The 14,131-nt window shown below is 42.7% G+C and overlaps 1 protein-coding gene across 10 annotated transcripts in view; it reads left to right on the plus strand.

Annotated features, from left to right (window-relative positions):
* PDE4D (phosphodiesterase 4D) overlaps window positions 1-14,131 on the plus strand; it is a 611,966-nt gene that overhangs the window by 456,915 nt on the left and 140,920 nt on the right. The window contains exon 1 of one of the 10 annotated variants that reach the window (XM_083703509.1): window positions 2,122-2,728. The exons of the other annotated variants lie outside the window; for them this stretch is intronic. Within the exon in view, the coding sequence (XP_083559635.1) occupies window positions 2,664-2,728 (65 nt within the window). The 5' untranslated portion in view covers window positions 2,122-2,663. Of the gene's footprint in view, window positions 1-2,121; window positions 2,729-14,131 lie in introns of those variants that run through there. 10 annotated transcript variants of the gene reach the window in all.

Raw genomic sequence — 14,131 nt, forward strand, 5'->3', positions numbered from 1 at the left:
ATGCTCAGTGTGATTTATTGCTGGCTTGTTCCTGTCCCTGAGCATCCTGTGTCTATAGAAGTCAACTGGAGGCTATTTGGAATGCTCACAAAAGAAACATGGTGCCAATAACCCTCTCCCACTGTTCTTCCCCAGTTTCTGAACTGGGGAACCATTCCGGCTAGTAGCCACTGATAATCTTATTGTCTATGAATTAATATCCCATTCCCCATCCAAACAAGCAAGGCACATACACTTGAGAAGCACATGGATCAGGATCAGTGAGGGGTGTGTCCTGTGGAGGAGGCGTGGCCAAGGCAAGGGTGTAGCCTAGGGAGACTCCTGGGAGCAAGACTGAAATGCCTGGAGGGTTTCATTTGCCCTAAGCCTTTATTTCCTTGCTTGTGGATTAAATATCTATCTCCCAGCATTTTTAAAACCTTAATTAAACAACAACAGCAAATCCTTTGGGAGAATGCTTACACATTTCCTATTGCACAGGTTCAGGTGTTTCCAAGGCCCCTTGACTATCCCCGTGTTTAACAGTCTATTGTTGGTCCTCCTCTCTTGGAGGCTCTTTGACTAAGAAATGAGGCTCCCCTTTGAAACTCCTGAGCATCGGCCAACTAAACGTATTATAGAAAATAAAAGCTTGGGAGACAAATGAAGAGAATGCGGAGCATGATGCCTCATTAAAATTCTTTCTGCTGTTATGGAACAATTTGCATACAGATGATTGGCATAAGCCTAGAGGGCAGACAGGATCATTCCTGTCAATGAATAGCATGTACTGACCGTGGTGCATGTTTTTGGAGCTCTTAAAATAGCAATCAATAACCCTCAGCTGATGTTAGCAGAGATTAATGGGCACCTCTCCAGATACAGATGGAAATCTCATTGTCCACATGTTTTGTTTTTAACATGTTCTTTAAAAAGTAAGGACGCAAGAAGATCATGACACGTCAGTTGAGTTTCGTTCCCAAAACTGCCAGGAGGTTACCCAATCCTTTGTAATACGTAATCTGCTGCTCCTGCATGGAGGAACAGTTCCTCTGCATGTAATCACTTGCTGATGACATCGCTGTCTACATTTTGAAAGCAAATTCCAAAGCATATTCACAACATGGCATTTAAAAATCTCTCCCTGCACACATCCTCAAATCAGTATGTACATAGCAAGAACGTAACCCCGAAAATGCATATCTTATCTCTTTCACAACACTGCACATGCCAACACTTAAGAGAATTTCAGATGGAATTTATTTTAGGCAGGGGGGTTTATGATTAATGGCTGGCTGGGCATGTTAGCTGCTTGCAAGGAAGAGCCTCTGGGCATCTTGAATGGAGCAGCTCACGTACAGCTCTCGCTCCTTTATGAAACAGGACCTTGGCAGCAATCCTATATGAGCTTTTACTTGAGAGTAAGTCACAATGAAGGGACCTGGGTGGTGCTATGGTCTAAACCACTGAGCCTAGGGCTTGCCAATTGGAAGGTCGGTGGTTTGAATCCCCACGACGGAGTGAGCTCCCATTGCTCGGTCCCAGCTCCTGCCAACCTAGCAGTTTGAAAGCACGTCAAAGTGCAAGTAGAAAAATAGGTACCGCTATGGTGGGAAGGTAAATGGCATTTTCGTGCGCTGCTCTGGTTCGCCAGAAGTGGCTTAGTCATGCTGCCCACATGACCCAGAAGCTATATGCCGGCTCCCTCAGCCAGTAAAGTGAGATGAGTGCCGCAACCCCAGAGTCAGCCACGACTGGACCTAATTGTCAGGGGTCCCTTTACCTTTAAGTCACATTGAACTCTGGAATTTGCTTCCAAATAGCATGATTAGGATTGTGCTGTGCATAGTATAAGACCTACACATACACTGTATGATAAGTGTGAGAGTGAGAAAGAGAAAGGGAGAGAGAGATTGAGACTTATCAGCCCCCAACCATTGTGCATGTATTCCTTTTAGTTTAACTTCCTGTTTAGCATCTCAAGGTGTTTTCTCAACCAGATATCACTCAGCCCTCAAGCTTTTTGTGTGATTAAGCAGCTGGTTTCCCTTTCTGAAAGCAGTGGGGAGGGAGAGAGGGAGGGAGGGAGGGAGGCTGCAAGATATCAGAAGGAAAGAGAGTGAAGAATTATGTTCTCAGGCAGTCCTTGCATTGAACAGGAAGGGGTCATAATGCTCTGTGCTCTTCCATTTACCCTGGCACCTCTGCAAGCGAAGCTTCCCTGGCTACTTACTGGTGCTCCAGTGGCTCATCTTCATATTTTCCTTCTGCCGCCCATCAACAGTTTTAGCATGTGGCTGACCTTTAAACCTGTTATTATAGGATTGCGAGAGAAAAGCGATCAAGAGGCTCTTTCAGCTGCCTTGCTTCCCATGTGACCTAGATGGAGAATAGATTCAAAATACGGTTCCTCCTCCCCCGGCAATGCAAGGCAGAAGAGAAAAGCACTGTCACTTCCAAACAGTGCTGGCACAAAGGCAGGGAGGAATAAAGCCGAGAAGAGCTCCAGTAGTTTAGGACTCCTCTCAAAGAGGCCGGATTTTTGTTGCAAGGAGTAATGCTTTTGAGAAAGCTCCTGTTCTTGAAGCATGCCTGCTCTTCAGAGGGAATACCTGGGGCAGGAGGAGCGGTGTGAGGACAACTGAAGTTTCACTGCTAGGAGCACCTGGGATTTTACTTGCAAGATGAGTATTATTATGAAGCCAAGATCCCGATCTACCAGCTCATTAAGAACTGCAGATGCAACTTGGTAATGTGGCCGTTTTTACCTCCCTGCTTTGCTGACACTGCCTGCCTGTCTATATTTGTGTTAATATATTGTGTACATGCTGATTCCACAGATTGGGGTGCAAGGGTATATCCAATCCAGACATCACCTTTGTTTCTGTTCTACCTTCTTTAGCATGGGGGTGTATGGCAATTTAGCTTTCTTGAACAGAGTGAGAACTTCTGCTGCCTTATTACGGATAACTTTTCTGAGTTGGCCTTCTGAAGGGAGACTCAAGGTAGTAGCTTCTATTGCTTGTTGGGTTTCTGTTTGCATTTCTGGTGACAACTTTCCCCTTATTTTTCTTGCATTCAATAAGTCAAGTGATGACAGATCATAGGAAGTATGGGAAAACACAGACTAAGATCTTGTGATGAGAGATTTTATCTTGTGTACTTTCCCTTAGAAAAAAAAAATTAAAGGGGAAAATGCCAGCATGTTCCTCTTCTCTCTTAACCCCCCCCCCCCGCCCCACAAAGAGGCATGAACCAGGACAACAACCAGTGCATTTTAAAATATTATTTTTAGAGCTGGTGTAGCAGAATGGCTAACACAATTGCCCTGTGCCTGTTTGCTCAGAAGCAAGTCCTATTGTCTTCAATGGGGGTTACTCCTAGGCATGCATGCATAGGATTGCAACCTGAGACTGAGCTATGGGTCAGGAAGTCTGCTGCTCATTTGAATCTCACCTATGCCATAGACTTCCTTGGTAGCCTTAAGGAAGTCACTATCTCCTAAACTTGTTCTGCCCACTTCCTGCATGTGGAGGATAATAATACTGAATTGCCTGAAAAGGTTGTTGCAAGGGTTATAACTAGATAATGCACCAGATGCACTTGAAAATGCTATGCATTTTTTTTAGTCAGTATTCTTTTTCTTAAACATTGCTATCCTGGCTTTATTTACTTGAGAACAAGTCCCAGTGATCAAAAGTAGTGTTTTCCTCTGAGTAAAACCTGCAGAGGATCGTGCTCTCCATTTCCTAAGCAGTTGCCAAAGTTGTAGCTTCTTCTGTATGATGGATCTATAAATTATAAGGCTTTTCAAGATGTCTGGCCAGGAAAGGGCAGCTTCACTGATACCTATGCCCTCTGGGCACATCCTAGATGTTTATTTCTAGATGTCCTGACATTCTATCATTTTTGCTTATGTCATCTCTGTGCACATAGAGAAGCACTAAGAGATGTGATTTGTTCTACCTCTAGCTCCAATTTTGACATGACGCTTCTTGCAAAATGTAGGTTTTTGCTGCAGTCGTTTGACATTCATTATGGATATTTCTGATTGTTGGCTTAGCCTTCTTAGCAGAGTCTTCAAATGTTTTACCTGGGGGGGCCATCAGCTATTTGATGTCATCACAATAGCCCCAGCAACATCATTGCAAGTTATAATGAGAGATATGCGACAGTGGTTTGGTTTTTTTTTATAAAAATAATAGTAGTAGTATTAGTAGGTCCATAGTAATTTTAATAAAACCAATAACAGTATGAGATTATGGTAAACCATTAATCAAACTTCATTCTTCTTCCATGACGTTGTGAAGAAGTGTTGAATTTTCTCAGGCTACGTCAGCCACATAATACTGTATTGCATAGTTGGTAATTTCATGGAAACTGTTGCCAGATTTCCAGTGTAAAAGCACAAAAGGCAGTGCTTTGAGAAACATTGCAGCCAGACCTTATTCAGGCAAAACCTCAGCTGACGTCACAGATACTTTCTGCTGGGCGGACCAGCACTCTGTAACTGTGAAGTTTCTGTCAGGTTTTATTTTTTTAAAAAAAACCACTACACCACAGTTTTTCTCTCCTTTTTTAATGTTCATTTTCTTTCTATAGCCCTTTATTGTTTTCCAGCAGCCAGATAATATTCCACAGTTCTTTTGTTTTACTTATTTGCTCAGTTTAACTGTAACTGATAATCCTGCAGCTATTTTGCAGAAAAGCTTTAAGTGTGGCACGTCCGTCCAAAGTATTTCATCTACTATCAAGTGGTAGATGGAAGTGAGAAAAAAATGTTGCCACCTGCGGCAAAGAGTTCCTAGTTCCCCTCATGTATAATCCTGCCCCTGTAATTGTAGAATTGTAGAGTTGGAAGGGACCCCAAAGGCTATCTAGTCCAACCCCCTGACAGCCACGCCTGGGTGGGCTCGAACCACCAACCTTCTGGTTAGCAGCCAGATGCACTGACCCAATAGCACCACAGAAAACATAGTGCAATTTTAAAAAATGAATATTTTGTTAAGTGAGAATGTAGACAAATTTCTTTTCCTAATACAGTATTTCAGTGAATTGTTTATCAGAATAAGTTCCTTATTGCTATTTCCATTGACTCACAAGCGTATCTTCCCCTGATTAGTGTAACCAGTGTAAAAATTTCAGTATGGCTTCCTTCCTTCCTTCCTTCCTTCCTTCCTTCCTTCCTTCCTTCCTTCCTTCCAGTGTGGTGTAGTGGTTAAGAGCGGTAGATTCGTAATCTGGTGAACCGGGTTCGCGTCTCCGCTCCTCCACATGCAGCTGCTAGGTGACCTTGGGCCAGTCACACTTCTCTGAAGTCTCTCAGCCCCACTCACCTCACAGAGTGTTTGTTGCGGGGGAGGAAGGGAAAGCAGAATGTTAGCCGCTTTGAGACTCCTTCGGGTAGTAATAAAGTGGGATATCAAATCCAAACTCCTCCTCCTCTTCTTCTTCCTCCCTTCCTTCCTTCCTTCCTTCCTTCCTTCCTTCCTTCCTTACACTGCTTTGATCTTCTAGTCTCTTAGGATACCACGGCATCCATTTGCCTGTCTCTGTGGTCTTATTCTTTGCAGAACATTGCAATTATCCAGGCTGTTTGTCTTGAGTTGTGAATTGGGGGACCCAGAATGCCAATTGTGAATGCTTGGTTAATGTACACCGAGGTGTAAAACGCATGATCATCAGCCGTGTGCTTTTGGACCATGCCACCGAGACTGTGGCCATGATGCTTGAATACTCTCACATGTGAAATAAACTTCTCCCCATATTCAAAGCTAGAAAGTGCAGAAGACATTGAGGCAGAACATGGTAGCTTGATACAGTTTTCAGACCAGCATTTGCAAATGATCTGAAAGATCCTCATTCATAAAAAGAGGTGCAAATGCAGAAGTCCTCTGGTAGGACAAGGGATGTGTATCTGTGGTATAGTTCGTGCTTTGCATGAGAAAGGTTCAAAAGCCCTTCTCTGGCATCTACAGGTAGGGCTAGGAATGTCTTCTGAATCTCTAGAGCATGGATAGGCAAACTAAGGCCCGGGGGCAGGATCTGGCCCAATCATCTTCTAAATCCGGCCTGCAGATGGTCCGGAAATCAGTGTGTTTTTACATGAGTAGAATTGTCCCTTTATTTAAAATGCATCTCTGGATTATTTGTGTGGCACGCCTGGTGTTTTTGCATGAGTAAAATGTGTGCTTTTAGTTTAAAATGCATCTCTGGGTTATTTGTGGGGCATAGGAATTAGTTCATTTCCCCCAAAAAATATAGTCCGGCCCCCCACAAGGTCTGAGGGACAGTGGACCGGCCCCCTGCTGAAAATGTTTGCTGACCCCTGCTCGAGAGAGCTGCTTCTGGTTAGAATAGACCAAGCTTGATGGACTTGATTCAGTATAAGGATACCCTGGAGAAGGGAAGAGCACAGACGCAAAAATGTATTTTTAGTTTTCCATGTCCCTTCACCCCGTTTTGTGTAAATTCTTGTCTTAGGAAGAATTCTCGAGAACTCAAAAGCTTTCCAAAATTCTACGACATTTTGGGTTGCCCTAATAAAGGTATTGCCCAACTGTGCAGTTTGAATGATTTTTCTTTTCTTCTTCTTATGAACCAACACGGCTACCTCTGCATTTTAAACATTTTCATTTGCCCTGGTGTACTTCTGGTTACTATGAAGGATGTGTAAGATCGAGTTAAAGTACAACTGATTTCAGCAGAAGAGACATTAAAGTGCATGCTTAAGTCACCCACTAAAATCGGTAGAGCTTAAAAATTAGCTCGATTGCATTCTAAATGGGTGGGGATTTTTGTTGTAAGAAGTCTGATTCAGAGAAAAAATGAGTTACCTATGATACATCTTGGTCAAGGTTGTGTTTATAATTACGGTATATAATATGGCTTCTGCTAGAGGAGGAATAATGTTTTCTGTTGTTATTGCATAGTGTCAATCTGCAGCTGTTTTCTGGCTTCCTTTGGGAGTCAGTTTATGATGTTATATGAAGTCTTTTATTAGCAGCATTGTGCATTAGCCATTGCCCCTGGAAACATTTTGGTGTGTAGTTGCCATGGAAAGAAGGGGAAATGGAACTATAGATATCACTTAGTAACACCTTTAGCTAGTGGAGTCAATGTGATACAGTGGACAGTGCTGGCCTTGGATCCATGTCAAATCTTGTCCTGTCTCTGTAAGGCCCCTTGTATGGTAGTGGGCAAGCCATTATCTCCCCCCCCCCCCCATCCTTAAAAAAGAGGAAGGAGCATAATAGTGACCCACATCACTATGGTGTTCAGGATAAATCACAGCAAAGTCTGAAAAGCACATTTAACTGCTTCCTAAATGCTAGCACATGTTCAATACCTGGAGAGCCACATTATCCATTTCACATTCCATAACTGTGATGGTGGATTTTGGATATACAGTGGTACCTCGGTTTAAGAACAGTTTCGGTTTCAGAACGGACTTCCAGAACGGATTAAGTTTGTAAACCAAGGTACCACTGTAGTTGAAATCAGTCAGAATATTCACAGGCTTGTGAACTAGGCCATATACTAGGCCTTCGTAAGAGGGCCCACTAGAACCAGCTCAAACTTGAAGAAGTCAATAAGCAGATTAACTCCAGCTGTGTGTGAACACATTGACCTTGGCAATTTCTCTTTCCCAGCTTTTCCTCTTTCCAACCAGGTTCATAGTCTCCACTATGAGTCACATCTCTCACCCTCTTATCTCCCCACAACACCTCTGTGGCTACATCATTCCCAGAGGAGCCATCACCCTCTAGCCAGCAAAAATAGGTGTAATTCACCGACTGACTTTTCAGCAAATGCTGAGAGCTTATTCACCTGCTGGAAAGTGCTGTTCTTGCTTTGGAACACATGCCACGTTAACCCCACTAACCACTTTAGCACAAAATTCAACAGAGGAGGCATCATTTTATTTTCAACTTCAAAGTGAAAAACAGCGCTGGACTCAAATCATCCAAGACACAAATCATCTGATGTCTTGAGCTGATTTGGATTCTCTCCAAAGTGACAGACATTGCCTTAGGTGAAACTCTTTCTTTTAGGGTCTTGGAAATAATGTTTCTATTGATGAAGCTTAGAACAGTGTTGCCTCATGGATTCATAGCCTAGCCAGTTATCTGCCACTGAAACATCTGGTGCTTTGCTTAATAATGTGGTCTCTTTCCAATTTATTGCACTTTAATGTCATGTGGTTGGTGTCTGCCAATTTTCTCAATTGAGGTCATTTTGAACTTCTAGCCGACCTCTGAGAAATTTGCAGCACCTCCCAGCTTTGTATCATTCACATCCTTAGTGAAGATACTGATTGGTATGCCTTTCCCAGAGTTGCCTTTCTTTTATTTTTTAAATGGGACAATCATTTTCTTTCCCCCAATCACCTGGAACGCAAGTATGCAATTGCATTAGCTTGTGGTTCTGAGATGTGCCTGGCTAACTCCTGCAACATCCTTCACTGAATGTCACCAGGCTTTGCTGACTTCAATCTATTGTCCCTGTTGTTTGGCATGCTTTTTGATTATCTTGCCTTTCCTTCATCATTGTTGCCAGATCTCTCATCACAGCCTTCTCTCAGCCTCTAAGGAGAGAAGCCATGTCAGCTCCAGGGTTGTTTTTTTTTTGGGGGGGGGTCTTGGCCAAGGTTTTTTGGGGAGCTGGTTGGGCCCACCTCTTCCTTGCTTCTATTGCCATTCTCAGTTCACTCTCCCTTTAGGTCCAATCCAGACAGCTGCCCACAGGGGGAGTGCACAAGGCAAGTGAAGGATGCAATCCTGCACCATCTCCTTGCATGTGTCGCTGCTGGAGGTTCTTGGTTTGCCCCAGTGAGTGAGGGTGTGGTGACCAAACAAAACCCAAGAAGCCACAATTCATATGGAAATAATTATTTTAAACATATCAGCAGAAGGGCAGGCAATAATTTCAGTTTACTAAGATTTAAAGATAATAATATTGAAAAGAAATCAACAGAGAGAGAGAGATGGGAAAGGATAAATATGTGCAAGTAATGAGTAAATGGAGAACAAAACAGAATACGAATATGTAGTTTAACTTTTAACCTTAACTCAGAAGAGCGAGATGTAACTTGGCAATTATAAACATTACTTATGACATGAAAAATGTAACATTCTTAATTATTCATTTGCCCCCTAAAATTTCCACCAGTTTAACTTAGTTAAAAACTTTGCTGTGTTACAACACTATAAAAAGTAAAGGTAAAGGTAAAGGTACCCCTGCCCGTACGGGCCAGTCTTGACAGACTCTGGGGTTGTGCGCCCATCTCACTCAAGAGGCCAGGGGCCAGCGCTGTCCGGAGACACTTCCGGGTCACGTGGCCAGCGTGACATCGCTGCTCTGGCGAGCCAGAGCCGCACACGGAAACGCCGTTTACCTTCCCGCTGGTAAGCGGTCCCTATTTATCTACTTGCACCGGGAGGTGCTTTCGAACTGCTAGGTTGGCAGGCGCTGGGACCGAGCAGCGGGAGCGCACCCCGCCGCAGGGATTCGAACCACCGACCTTTCGATCGGCAAGTCCTAGGCACTGAGGCTTTAACCCACAGCGCCACCTGCGTCCCTCCACACTATAGTAACTTCTAAATATTAAGAAAAGACAAAAGAAAGAATATGATAGTTACCTCTCCAAGCAGTAACTCAAAGGAACCAGTTTCTGTGGGCCTGGGGAAGAGCTGAGTGGTAAATGCAGGATTCTGCGGGTAGGATCCAGAAAAATCCAGATGAAGGGGAAAGGGTAGAAAAATAGAATAACGAATTAGGAACTGTGCTTGGGAGTAATCAAAAATTGACAGGACAGATTCAAAGCAGGAAACTCCTCTTTTAAAAAAGCAAGCAGAACATGCAAAAGTATAAGAAAAATTTGGAGCTAAGCAAAACTTTAAACAAACAAAGCAGTGAATTCTAGCACAGAGTGCAGTCTCTCTTTTTTATCACCATTGCACCTATAATTTTCTCCATCCTGGTTTGTCCCATTTTGTTGCCCCCACTAAAAATTAGTTTTGTAATGTTAAATGGCAGTTCATGGGACAAACACCGGCAGAAAGAGTTCTCCATTGTTTTAGGGGTTGACGTGATCCCAAACTTATTGGGCACAGGGAGAGCCCAGGGCTGCCAGCCACGTGGTATAACAAATCTTGTACCTTCTTCACAAGGCCTTGTCAGCATTTCTGGTTCTCGCTCTCCAGACAGAAAAGAACTTTTGCCCTCAAGACAAGACATTCCAGCCTACTTCTTTCATGAGCATGAGCTTCTTGACCAAAGTTGTTTTCTTCCATTCACCGTTCATGCAGATTTGCCCCCAGAATTGAGCTCAATAACACTTTTTGGACATTCAAGAGAGGACAGGCAAACAGGCTGTGGCATCAAAGAGGAGCTGCATGGCCAAGACCCAAGGGGAATCAGGCTCATGTATGGAGGTGGGCCTGGGCAGGAGAGGGAAACTCTAAAGCAAATGGATTTCAACCTTTTTCTATGTCTTTTCTGTAAGTTTTCTAAAGACCACACTACCGTGCCCTAGCTATAAACAGTCAACTCTGTATACACTTTATGTGACAAGCTGAGTGAAGTTTTTGTATCCGCCATCATGTGAATGGCAGAGAGGTTTATTTATTCGTTTGAAAAATTGTATCCTATCTTTAACTACACATGCTCTCAGGGCGGCTGACAGTTAAAACAATCTACAGTAAAACAGTCCAAAGCATAGCAGAACAAAACTTCTGGAAGTTACACAGGATTAAGCAACCAGTGCTGGCTGGTTATAGCTCAGTTTAGACAATGCAGAGGCAATGTTGGTGGGTGGTTTGTCTGACATAGGAGGTAGCGGGCAGTCTGTTCTGGAGGGGGTGGTGCTCCCCCTAAAACATAGTTGTCTTGCAAGGAGTGCAGAAATGTGCACACACACGGGGAGAGGGGGAGGGGGGTGGAGAGAGAGAGACAGACAGACAGACAGACAGAATGCCCTTTTAAATGTGCACTCATGATTTGTATTTCTGTTTTCAGTGCTATTTGCAACTGCATAAAAAATGGGGGGGGGCAGTCATAACACTTCATTGTCCTGCTTTTGTTGTGCTGTGGCCCCTCCAGGCAGCAGTAACATGGCAACATTGGGGAATCATTGCAGATCTTAAGAAAGCAGAATAATCCCACCCCTAATGCACTACTGCTGTGTCAAGAACATACTGCAGAATACACCTGCCACAAAACGCCAGTTTGGATGGGCTTAGAGAAAGAGGTTGTCGAAGGAGAGAAAGGGATAGAGAGAAGGGGGTGTCCCCAGCTGCAAGTGACTCCAGACACACCCATTGCCGGTATGCAGCCCCTACTCCTGCCCTAAAAGATCAGACTCTCAGCTTGGGGGATCAGCTGGTTGACTCAGCTGTGTCAACACAGGCCAAGTAGCTTTCGCAGCACATAACATCTAACACCATGGGAGGCTGGTCTGCCAGATCCTACTACCTCTAGGCAGAATACCTTAGTCACAGTTATCTATGACATCCCAGACTTTGATTACTTCAGTGTGTGAAATGTGGGACTGCTCATTGGGGCTATGTTTAGTTCCTGCTGCTGCTGTTGGATTGCTAAGTGAGACCTTCTTTTGACTTGATTCTTACTCGTACATCTGATTCTTTAACATCCAATGTTTGTTTTATTACAAGGTTTGGGGGGGGGGAGTGCAAGACTTGCACAAAGGCAACGCAGCCTATAAAATTTCTAATGAGTTAATTTGGACGAAGGCTGTTGTGAAAGTAGCTTTGTCCTGTGTTTGTTGCAGAAAAGCTACCAAAGAAAGCAATCTTGGCTGAACCTGGTGAAGAGCATATGAGAGGGGAAGGATGACTGACTAATTTTTAGTTGCTCCTGCTGCCTTGTTCTGTGCAAAAAGAAGAGGGAGCCTGCAATTGTGTTTGAGGTGCAACAATGTGGAAAAAGGCAGCTCCCCTCTGCCTGTTCTATATCTGTCTATTGCTCAGTTTTACAGCGGTTTCCCAGGGTTCTATTTATTTAGGGGGAGGAGTATAAACCACTTAAGCAGTTCCCAGGTGGTGTACATAAAACAGTATAATACAATTGTTGATAAAACCAACAAAATTTAAAAGCAAGTCCAGCAAACTACATTATATGTCCAGATAGGCATGCAGAATTTTTTAAAAAAGTTTTTTAGCAAGCACCTGAAACAGTATAATGATGGTTGAAGCATAGGTTCTGCTACACTAAAAGTTCCTCCTCCCTCCTTTATTTCAGTTGTTTAAACAGCAGTTAATTACAGTAAAGTAGTAGAGGAAGAAAATTGTTTGTTTGTTTAGTGGCAGGATTTCTAGACCACATTTATGCCCTTGTGCATCCCCTGCTTATTTCAGTGGAGCTTATGCAATGAGGATGTTCCAATGGGTTGTTCTTAATAAGCTCTCATAATGCACCACTGGAGGTGGCAGCCTCGTGACTTTTGCAAAGGAATGGCTTCTTCCTCCTCCTAACATTGGGAAATGCTGAATTTTGAGTGTCTTCTTTTATTGGATGGTGCATTTCGTATAGTCTCTGCTGTGCTTGAACGTTAAATGAGCAAAAAGATAGGAAGATGCCTCTTCAATCTTGCAAAGCACTCCAGTACCAACTGCATGCCTCCAGTCTCTTGTGCGTTCATAGATTTATTGAGCTTGACACTAGTGTGTCTGCTGCGTTCTGAATTATTTGTGAGAAGGAGCAACAGTATTTTACAGACAATGACCTTCTGAATTAAATATGAACATTAAGAAGTCAAAAGGGCTGCAATCACAGTAACAGTGTAAGGGGGGGGGAAGCTGTTTGCCCTATTATTCGAGAACGGGGTAATTCTGCAAATCAAATGCCTGTTATATTCAGGGAGTCAAACCATTAATGTTGTTCTTCTATAGCTAGGGGTTATAGTTCAGATTCAGCTATGAAACTGTTCTGGTTTAGTTCTGGTTCAAAGCCAATAAAGGCACTGTAATTGATTCAGCACACTTTCGGAACTGGATCATTTCCAGCTCATGGGAAGCAGAAAGTTAAAGGGTCTAATTTGTTACATATGTCAGCTGTCACCTGTAAGTACTATGAAAGATGCACAATAATAACAACAACAATAACTAAAGCACTTAATAGTAAAATGGCAACAAATGTTACTTAAAGTGTATGGCAGCCTTAACCCTCAAAGTCACATGCCTTTGAGATGTCAAGGTATAAAATGACATACTCAGAGTAGGCCCATTGAAATCGATGGATCTATTCTATGCCTAGTTTGATAGATTATCTTTGCATTCTGGAGATAACATTTGGTTGGGATCATGAAGTGTGTCACTAAATCGGGTTGGTTTTTTTGACTCCTTATTTTGTATTAACAACTTGCTCAGGGACATTTATGTTTTGGGGAGAAAATAAGGATTTGGTTTTATTCTTGGTATGTTCTATCTTTCTGTTACTGGTTTTTTCTGCATATGCTGCTGAATGAGATGGTTAAATTATTATTATTTATTTAATTGCTTGACTTCTCAGGTAGTAGAGTGGATTGTACCACTTCACACAGTGGAAGAATGCCATTTTTAAAAATTACTTCCCATATTTGTTGTTGTTTTTTAACAAGAAAAATCTCCCTGCAAGTAAAGCATCTAGCATAGAAGGAAGAAATCATCTCATCCAACCCAGTCCTTTCTGTGCTGCTTTTCTACCTGCAGAATAATTTTGCACAGAAGAGGATTACTGGCTGAAAGTATTATTTTAAATGTCTGAGTAAGCCACCCTAAAGGTCTTTTGTGAAGAAGGACATACTTCACGTATAACTACATAAATAAATTCAACAGTGTGCTTACTGTCTTGCAGTCAGAAATAATGGCACAGTCCACTCTGCTACCTCAGGATTCTTATCACCTCAGGCTTTTGTCAAAAGCTCAAGAACTTGACAAAATACATTAACCCTTGTGCTCACTGCATCCTTGATTGGTAAAATTTGAAAATAGAGATTGGGGAGAAATTCCATTCAGGTTGTATTTAAAGGCAAAGCTACCTAATTCACACTTCTAAACCAACATGTGAACCATAACAAAGCCAACAATTTGAAACTTGTGGTTCCCATAACATACATTATTTTATGGGGTATTGTTTGCAGAAATGTGTATAT

Source organism: Podarcis gaigeae (assembly GCF_964106915.1).
Source record: "Podarcis gaigeae genome assembly, chromosome: 11".
In the NCBI taxonomy this organism is placed as follows: domain Eukaryota; kingdom Metazoa; phylum Chordata; class Lepidosauria; order Squamata; family Lacertidae; genus Podarcis; species Podarcis gaigeae.